The sequence below is a fragment of the Condylura cristata genome, unplaced genomic scaffold (genome assembly GCF_000260355.1).
Source record: "Condylura cristata isolate star-nosed mole 26May11 unplaced genomic scaffold, ConCri1.0 scaffold00007, whole genome shotgun sequence".
NCBI classification, from domain to species: domain Eukaryota; kingdom Metazoa; phylum Chordata; class Mammalia; order Eulipotyphla; family Talpidae; genus Condylura; species Condylura cristata.
The window spans coordinates 55398069-55408676 of NW_004567108.1; the positions used below are offsets into that span (position 1 = coordinate 55398069).

At 37.6% G+C, this 10608-nt stretch overlaps 1 protein-coding gene across 1 annotated transcript in view; it reads left to right on the plus strand.

Annotated features, from left to right (window-relative positions):
* The window catches only part of C6 (complement component 6), a 57455-nt gene that overhangs the window by 17386 nt on the left and 29461 nt on the right, over window positions 1-10608 (plus strand). The window contains exon 7 of the mRNA XM_004678350.2: window positions 8384-8584. Within this exon, the coding sequence (XP_004678407.1) occupies window positions 8384-8584 (201 nt within the window). The remainder of the gene's footprint in view (window positions 1-8383; window positions 8585-10608) is intronic.

The window sequence follows — 10608 nt, forward strand, 5'->3', positions numbered from 1 at the left end:
GTTCTTATGTCTAGGTCTTTAATCCACTTCGAGTTGATTTTTGTGTATGGTGAGAGGTAGTGATCTAGTTTCATTTTTTTGCATGTAGCTTCCCAGTTTTCCCAGCACCATTCGCTAAACAAACTTTTTTTGTTCCATTGCATCTTCTTTGCTCCTTTGTCGAAGTTTAGCTGTCCATAAACCTGTGGGTTTATATCTGGGTTTTCTATCCAAATCCACTGGTCTGTATGTCTGTTCTTGTTCCAGTGCCATGCAGTTTTAATTATTATGGCTGTGTAGTATAACTTGAAGTTTGGGATTGTAATGCCTCCATTCTCTTACTTCCTAATCATGAGAGTTTTGGCTCTTTGAGGTCTTTTGTTGTTCCAAATGAATCTCATCAATATTTTTTTCTATTTCTTTGAATAATGTCATGTAGACTGTTATTTGGATGGCATTAAATCTGTATATTGCTTTTGGTAGGATGGCCATTTTGATGATGTTAATTCTCTCGATCCATGAGCAGAGAATGTCTTTCCACATCATGGTGTCTTCTTGAATTTCTTTTAACAGTGTTTTGTAATTTTCTTTGTAGAGTTCTTTTACCTCTTTTGTTAGGTTGAGTCCAAGGTATTTGATTCTTTTTGTTTTAATTGAAAAGGGTTTTTTTTTTCTGTTTCTTCTGATTAGTTGTTTGTGTATAGGAAGGCCTCTGATTTTTGTGTGTTGATTTTATATCCTGCTACCTTGCCAAACTGGTTGATGGTTTTGACTTCTCTGTGGAGTTTTTAGGGTTTTCCATGTAGATTAACATATCATCTGCAAATAAAGACAGTTTTACTTCTTTCCCTATTTGTATTCCTTGTATGTCTTTTTCCTGTCTTATTGCTCTAGCTAGAACTTCCAATGTTATATATGGCTTTTATCATGTTGAGGTATGTTCCTTCTATTCCGGGGATTTCGAGGGCCTTAAACATAAGTGGGTGTTGAACTTTGTCGAATGCCTTCTCTGCCTCTATTTATATGATTATGTGTTTTTTATTTTTCTGTCTGTTGATGTGATGGATTACATTAATTAATTGATTTTCAGATGTTGAACTATCCTTGTGCTCCTGGGATAAAGCCCACTTGGTCATGGTGTATTATTCTTTTAATGCATTGTTGGATTCTGTTTGCTAAGATTCTGTTGAGGATTTTTGCATCAGTGTTCATTAGGGAGATTGGTCTGAAGTTTTCTTTTTTTGTGTTTTCTTTGTTAGGTTTTGGTATTAGTGTGATGTTGGCTTCATAGAAAGTATGTGGTAGTTTTCCTTCTGTTTTGATTTTTTTTGAATGAGTCTGTGTAGAATAGGTACTAATTCTTTTCTGAACGTTTGGTAAAATTCATTTGTAAATCCATCTGGTCCTGGGCTTTTATTTTTGGGGAGAGTTTGATTACTTCTTCAATTTCCTTGCTTGTAATTGGCCTGTTTAGTTCTGTTTCTTCTTTATCTAGCTTTGGGTGGTTGTAGAGTTGTAGGAATTTGTCCATTTCTGCTAAACTGTCCAACTTGTTTGCAGATAATTGCTCATAGTATTCTCTGATTATTTTTTTGATTTCTGCTGGATCTGTTGTGATTTCTCTTCTTTCGTTTATTATTCTGTTTATTTGTGCTTTCTCTTGTTTTTTTTTTTTTTTCTTTGTGAGCCTGGCTAGTGGCCTGTCTATCTTATTTATTTTTTTTGAAAAACCAACTTTTGGTTTTATTAATTTTTTTTTGGACTGTTTTTCTAACATCCATTTCATTTATTTCTGATTTGACTGTATTATCCCCTGTCTTTTACTGGCTTTTGGGTTATTTTGTTGTTCTTCTCCTAGTTCCTTAAGGTGGGACATTAGGTTGTTTCTTTGAGTTATTTCTTGTCTCTTTATGTGAGCCTGTAGTGCTATATATTTTCCTCCTATAACTGCTTTTAATGCATCCCATAAGTTTTGGAGATTTGTGTCGTCATTGTCGTTCTTTTCAAGGTATTTTTCAATTTCTTCTTTGATCTCCTTATTGATCCAGTGGTCCTTCAGTAGTGTGGGTTTCAGTCTCCATGTGGTAGGTGAGTTTCTTGTCTTCCTTATGTGGTTTATTTCTAGTTTGATTTCCTTCATGGTCAGAGAAAATAGTTGGTATGATTTCAACCTTAGTGTATCTATTGGCATTTATCTTATGACCTAGTATGTGATCAATCCTAGAGAATGATTCATTGGATTTGAGAAAAATTTGTACTAAGATTTTTTGGGGTACAGTATTCTATAGATGTATGTTGTCCAGTTCCTTGTTCAGAGCTTTAGTGTCTTTGCTTATTTTTTGTCTTGTTGATCTGTCCATTGTGGAGAGTGGCGTATTGAAGCCTCCTACTATGTATGTATTTTTTCTAATATACGTTTTCATAGATGACAGTAGTTTCCTGATATATTTTGGTGCTCCTTCATTTGGTGCATATATGTTGATGATTGTTATGTCTTCCTGTTGTATTGTCCCCTTAATCATAATGTAGTGGCCTTTTGTGTCTCTTTTAACCTTTTTTAGCTTGAAGTCTATTTTATCTGATATAAAAGTAGAGATGTTCCTGCTTTCTTTTTTGGTCCATTTACTTGTAGAACTGTTTCCCGTGCTTTTATTTTCAATCTGTTTTTATCTTTTGCAGTTAGATGTGTTTCCTGCAGACAGCAGAATACTGGGTTCTGTTTTTTAACCCATCCTGCAACTCTGTGTCTTTTATTGATGAGTTTAAGCCATTTGCATTTAGAGATAATATTGATATACTGGCACCTACATTTGCCATTTTGGTCCTTTGGTATTTTTATTCCTTGTTTTGAACTGTTCTTGTTCATTCTCCTGTTGGGTTTGGTTTGAGGGCTTCTTGTAGTATTTTTTGGAATGGGGGTTTAGTCATGACAAAATTGCAAAGTTTCTGTTTGCCTTATTGTTTCTTCATATTGGAAGGAGAGCTTCACAGGATAAAGTCATCTTGGTTGTCATTTAATACTTTGGAATTTGAGTATGTCTCTCCACTCTCTTCATGTCCATAGTGTTTCTTTGGAGAAGTCTGATGTCATCCAGTTTGGTTTCCCTTTATAGGTTATTTGTTTCTTCCCTCTTGTCATTCTCATTATCTTTTCCTTGTCTTGTATTCTTGGTAGTTTTACTATGATATGTCTTGCTGTATTTCTCCTGTCATCATGGTAGTTTGGTGTTCTTGCTTCTTGGATATCTACTTTTATCTCCTTCATATAGGGAAGTTCTCTTCTGTTATCTCTGTGGATATTTTCTCTATTCCTTGGCCTTTCTCTTCACCTTCTAGGATACCTATAACTCTGATATTTACTTTCCTAATGGTGTCAGATAGCTCTTGAAGTGTTTCTTCATTCCTTTTCCTTTTTATTTCTCTTTTTCTGTTTAATTCTCTTTATTTCTGTGTCTTCAAGGGAGCTAATTCGTTCTTCCATTTCATCTATTCTCTTTTCATTAATTTTTCTCAGCATTCTTTATCTCCTCTAGTGGCTTTTTCATCTCCTGCATTTCTTCTGTTTCTTTTTTTAATATCTCATTTTCTTTCTTCAGTTCATTGATTCATACTGTTTTATTTCTTTTTCATTTCTTTCATTCATTTACTTTTTTGTGTTCTTCAAATCCTTGATGGCTTGCCTCATTTCATTTTTTTTCCTTCTCATCTTCTTTTTGTTTGTTTATCATGATGATTCTGAATTCTTTATCTGGTAGGCTGAGCCATCCTTCTATTTCTTTGGTGGTTTCTGCTTACTGATCTTTTTGTGGTGAATTTTCCCCCTGTGGACTTGCTTGAATATTAGTTTGTCTTCTTTCCCTGTCGTGTATTTTCTAATACTTTCTGTTTGTTCAGACACGGTGTTGCTATTATTGACCGGCATTCTTTCTGGATGTTCTTTCTGATATGGCAGAGGGACTTCCAGACACTTCAGTTGTTGAGGGTATTCTGAACCTTGTTTTGTTTCAGTATCTCCTGTTTTTCCAGCCTCTACTGTGTGGAATTATGTCTGTTGTCTCTGCCAGTTACGCTCCGATGTCTCTTGTGGTGTTCAGCTTCTTCTGGTAACTCGTTGAGTCCTTGTCTCTGGAAGGTGCCTGTTGATCTTTGTAGCCTTCTGATGATCTGGGTTCCCTCTATGCTTGGATCAGCCATGGGGGGTGGGGTGCATTAGAAGTGTTGCAGCTGGGCCTGTGGTTGAGCCAGTCACTGGTTTTGTTTATTTTCGGAGCACTGTGGGCCTTGCAAGGAAGTGCCTTACTGGCTCACACGTTTTACAGCCACTGCTGTTCACTAGCACCTTGAGTCCTAATTCTGCACGCCCCTAAGTTATGCAGACTGTCAGTCCTCCCTCAAGGCCTCCAGTGCTCTTTTTGCCCACTCAGAGCAGTCTCTCCCTGAGTACTGTCCCTACCACTTGGGGGAGTGTTAATGGGCCTTTTTTTGATTCAGTCTAACCTTTTCCCCCACCTTTTATTTCAGGGGCTTTGTGAACTTGCTGGCCCTACCTTAGTGACTAATGCCAGGAACAAGCCTCCAGGCCTATGCTGTGGGGGTGGGTGAAAGAGTTGCAAGTCTTGCTGCTGCCCCTGTCACCAGATCACCAGATTTTTCTCCCCACCTCCCAGGCTCTATGTGCCCACTTGCATAGTCTTTTCCCACAGCTTGGGTTCCACTCACCAAGCCGAATGACCAGCAAACCTCTGTCTGCTACACTAGAGCCTGGGTGCCCCCCCAAGTTGCAGGGTTCTGCTCATCCTGTTTGTGGTGCTTCCAGCTAGGAGTTCCCTTAACGGAACTCCCCAATCACCGATTCTCCCTCAGTTATCTTCCTTCTAATGACTCCAGGGTGTTCTCATTTGGGTTGAAACTCGTAGTATGTAAGTCTATAGTCCGTTTTCAGTACTAAATTCCTGTGCGAGCCTGGACACAGTGATCGTGGCATCTTTACTCTGATGCCATCTTCAACTTGTCCAATAGCTACTTACAATGATCTCCAGCTCTCTGTCCTTGAGTTTTAGGTGATACAGAACTGCTGAGGAAGGTTGTGGTGATAATTGGGAAATGAGTGGACCCGAGGTCATAAGCTGTTAGTTTACGTTCCATTTTTCTCATGGTTTTGTTTATGCCATTAGCAGGCAGCTGTACAAATATAAACTATACCTTATTGAAAATAATTGTGAAGGAAGGATTCAGCAGCATCTGATTTTCCTTCTATAATATTGGAGTTGATTAAGACAGGTGAAATAATAGGCTGAGAGGTGCACAAGAATTAGAAAGGCATGGAGGCAGTTGGACTGGAAGTTAGAATAGAAGACAGGAACAATTCTGCTCCTCAGGGTTCCCCTGCCTCCTCCACAACTGCTGGATACGGAGATCAGCCACCATAAATTTAGTCTCCATAGTTCTGTCACTTATTCAGGAAGCTTTCTCCTTTCCTGGAGTCACTGCTTTGCTGTGGACTGTCTGATAAGCATTTGTGGTTGCCAGCAGACTGCAAAGCCTGACAGTGCCAGACTTTGATTCTTCCAGTGTTCTCTTGGTGTATCCAAAACCTAAAAGTTTCAAAACTCTGCAACCCCTCAAATCCTCCCTGAATTCCTTGGGAAGATCACAACTGCAGGTTTCAACTGTAACCTTGCATCTCAGAAAGCCAGGGGCCACTCTGTCTGCCATCCCTCTTGTCTCTTTTTTCTCACCTGCCTCTCCTTACAAACCCACCCCCCTTTCTTTCTTCAAACACAAAAGCAAATGCATTGAGGATATCAGCTCATAAGATAGGATGGACTCAGAAGGATTCTTGCAATAATATGTAAAATGGAAATTTAAGCCTTTCCCCTGGAGTTTGGTTAACATCACTTCCTGGAGAAACCTGGGAAAATGGAGTTTGTAAGAGTGGGCCCAGGGGTTCTGTATACACCACTAAAAGAACTCATCTTTCTCTTTTCAAAAGTTGCCTTGGCTTCTGTATTGCCTTTAATGGAACAGGATTCCCATTTGCCTCCCTTCCTATCCCCACCCCCTTACATACATACACACACACACACACACACACACATACATACACACACACATCTCCTATTCATTTATCTGGTCAACAACTTCTATCACTTTACCTTCTAAATATGCTCCATTTTCTCTCTTCCTAACTTCCATACCCCTGTGATGTCGTTTTGAAAAGGTGTGGGTGGGGTTCAGTGAGCAGGTCATTGGGTTACTTCTGAGAAAAGTTTCACTGAAGTTCCCCTTTCAGTGACATGTTGTGAGTTTCCCCAGGAGGCAAATACTATTGGTAATATCCAAAAGGACTTTTTTTTTATGTAGAAAAGGGAAAGGAGAAGAAAATTGTTTCCCTTCCCTTCTCAAAAGGTAGGAGAGCTGCCTTTTGCCAAGGCAGACAGTGTGCCAATACAGTGGTCTTTGGAGGAGGGGTCATTGCTTTGGGGAAATGTTAACTGTAGTGAAATTAATCACTTCTGGGATATGACTAAGATGATTTATAAGGACCAGTGATTCTCTGCAGTGGCCTCAATCTCCATATCCTCACCTCTGGTCTGTGCCTCTGGATACTTTCTGTAGCATCTAAAACTTGCTATAGCACTTGAAGCCTAAGGATTTTTCACTTTTATAGTTGGTTCAACAACCGTGTTCATCATTTCTACTTCTACTCCCTGCTCCTGGTCTTGTGATGCCTCTAAATTTCCTACTCACTTGATTTATTGCAATAGTTTTGTTTTGTTTTTTTAAAATAATAGTTTATTTTTACATTATAAAAGGCATTTACATGCCTTTTTCCATCTCAGTTATAATCCCCGAGGGCTTCCCATCACCAAATCACCCAAATCATGTGTGCCATCTACTGTAATAGTTTTTTTTTTGTAATAGTTTTTTTAAATGTATTTCCTTGACTCTAATATAGTTAAGTATGGTTAGTATGTGCTAACTGAAAACCAAGTCTCAAAGAGTTTATTTTTGTCAGTTACAGACAAAGTTTATTAGATAATCAAAGTGAGAAGGAAGCAGTCTAACCCATTTTATTCTTGTGCATCTCTACACAGGAGATGGCTGCTCTATTAAACACAAGTTTGACTATTAGTTTATATAAGTAGAAACAGTGAGTCATTGATTTTAAGAATGTAAATTCTTGAAAGGAAGGATTTCTGGTTCTATGCTGATGCTAGAGGAAAGCAGTCAGGATTTAATTCCTTCCTCCTTAAAAAAAGGACTATTTTTAAGAAGGAAAAATTGCATCTTTTCATTGCAGAGATGCAAAGGTGTGGAACCCATTATTATTTCTTTTTATTGAAAGATTTATTTATTTATGCATACAGAACTGGGGTACAGGCCAGAGGTACAGGGGGGTGGGTGGACAGGGTGAGAGGAATATAGAGAAACAAAGGTCAAGAAAAATTTTAAACTAGCAAACGGCCCACAAAACTGAGGCATACAAAATAGGGAAGGGAAAAACACAAAGGAATATGGTGATGACTCTTGGGTGATACACTGGAAGAAAACGGGGGACTATAATGATCTAAGAAGAAAAATAACGATTAATAAAAAAACTAACTAATGGGCTTTTCCTGTGGGCACAACGGATTGAAGTGCAGCACCATGAAGCTAGCCACAGCTGCTTCAGCACCCAAGCATGGATGGGGGTGACCCACATGGTGCAGCAGACCTCTCCTGACCCGCCCACTGCTCCCCTCAGCAGTGTACTTCATCAGTTTGCCTATTCTGTGCCCCATTCTGTCTCTGGTGAATCCTCTCACTGACTTTGACCTCTGGCCTGTACCCCAGTTCTATATGCATAAATAAACAAATCTTTAAAAATTTATATAAATATAATATAAATATATATATTACACAAATAATATATATAACATAAATAAATTTCTTATTCAAAAAGAAAAAAAAAAGAAGGCCAAGGAGTTGGGGTGGAACTAAAGCACCTGCCCTCCTTTTTTAGGCCTCAGTTTTTTTTAAAAAATCCTTAAATTTGATAACATACAACATTAAATTCACAGGCAGGCTAAAAATAATTCTCATTGCTATCAGCCCTTTTAATCTCAGTTTAGGAGATCGTTTCCTTGAGGGAGACTTTTCTGTTATTACCTTTCTGGGTTTATAGTTACTTGTGGCAATCCTATTGACACTACAATACTTAGTACCTTGAATTAACTGTCTGACTGTCTCTTTCCTATTGCCTCCCTGATGATGTGGACCAACATTATTTCTTGATGCAGCAAAATGATTCCCAGTAAATACTTCTCGTATGCATGGAGGTATGAAAGATCACTGCAGTAGATAGTCACAGGTAGCTCCTATATTTACTAAAGTATATCTTACTTGTTCTGTGTTTCCTTAGGTACAAACCAAAGAAGATGACTTGGAAGCAGATTTCTATGAGGACTTAGTTTCTTTTGAAACGAGAGATAATCAAAACATGCATGCTGATGAAGGACACAATAGCTTTTTTTATATACCCATTTTGTTTTTTGGGATGTTTTCAAATAGCAAATCCCGTAGTTCTAACTTCAAACAAGCCATTCAAGCCTCCCACAAAAAGGTAACAAAAATGGTTCTTGGTCTTTTTACTCTCTCCTGAAAATTAACATTAATTCCAGAAATCATGCAGTGATAGAGATTTTTTCTAATATCGCACCATTAAGATGCTAACACAGATACAAATAGTTTCAATTTTGTTTTGTTATATCCCACTTCAAAAGTGATACAGGTAATATGTATGATGCTTCCTTTTTGCATGTGTTATGGCTGTGTTTATTTTAACTTTGTCTTAGTGTTTTAGGTGACATTAATATTTTATCTTTGTCAAAGTAACATTGCATTATAGCATTTTTATTATTTTCAGGTGTGCATTACTGGAGTTCATTACTGAGAATCAGTGTGTCGGCACTACTTTAAGTTCATTGTTAAAAATCCAAATCTATCCTTCACCATACCATTGCCACCTTTTCTCTGCTTTATCCACTCCACTTGCCTCTTTCCTTCTTCTAGCGACTAATTGACCGTATAGTCCAAAATGTTATTTGTGGTGTATTTAGTTTGTTTGGTTTCTCTATATACGACCCATGGATGAAATCATATGATTTTTTTCTTTGTTTGCTTGGCTTATTTCACTAAACATATTCCTCTTTAGTTTCATATATATTGTTTCAAATGTCAGGATTTCATCTTCTTTATAGCTTAGTAGTATTCCATTGTATATGCCACACCTTTGTTATTTAGTAAGTATTTAGATTGTTCCTAGTTTTTGGCTATTGCTCAATGGTGCAATAACACGAGGAAGCATATATTTCTTAGAATTATCACACTTTGTTTTTTAATCTGGAACTTTTAGCCTTGGCTAAGAAAATTCAGCTAATTTATATTTAATATACTCAACATTAAGACAATGATTAATTGTGATTTGATACTTTTTGTTCTAGTATGGCCTATTGGCTTGTCTGGCAGCCTACACCAGGCAACACTTTTAGTCCACCTGTTCACAGAGGACTTGTGGGTATATGTTAGCCCAAGATAAAACTAAAGTAAATTGATAAATAAATGCTAAAGGGAAAAGTGGGCAAGCAAAAGTAAAGAAAGCACAAATGATTATAAAAAATTTTGACAATCAGGGCATTCCTGGTGGTAGAGGGGTTAAAGACTGTACTGTTAAGCTATCAGCAGACACTGAAGCACAAGTTCAATCGGTGGCTAGGGAGTTAACCCACATGGCATCACAGACCTCTCCACTCGCACCTGTTAACTTTCCTCAGCAGTGTGTTTCAGTCATTCCCACTGTTCTGTTTCCCACTCTGTTTTTGGTGAATACTCTCACCCCCCACACCTTTGGCTTGTACTTTAGTTCTTGTGTGCATAAGTAAATTCAACCTTTAAAAATAAATGCATAAAATAGAAAATGCTGTTGCAACCTCTTAATCTTCAATAGTGAAAACAAGATACCACCAACTTCAAAATCAATCCAACTTATTCAGAAGAGCTTTGTGCTTTATTTACTTATTTCATCAATCACAGATCAGACTGCATATTTGTTGGACAGGTAATCTCTGTCAAAATCAAAATACCATTTACTTCAGAGTCAGTGCTTTTCTGACTTACTTTAAAAAATCGAACTCACAGAAAGTGGTTAATATAAAGCAAGGCCCTACAAAATGTTTAAAGAACTCATGCATGCATGGTTTATAATATACTAGCATATATTTTTAATCTAAAAACTTTTTAGTCACCATGCACTGGTAAGTGGAATGCTTGGACTAAGGTGAGTCACCCAAATTGTACTTGTTGTTTAGAAGATTTAGTTTACAAAGCAACCCAGAAATTTGTACTATCCATTTCAGTACTTATATCTGCACAGGCTTTTGAAGCACTTAAGGCGTGAGTGCATTTCTTCCTGCAGCACACCCTCCTCCAACTTTGAAAAACTAAGGTTCAGTGACAAAATGCAAGTATTAAGCTTACAAGTAGAATTGATGTGCACTTAAAATGTAAGCGTCACAAAGACACAGACTTTGTCCCTTTTATTCAGTTCTGTGTCCATAATAAGCAATAAAAGTTGAGAAGACAAGAAGG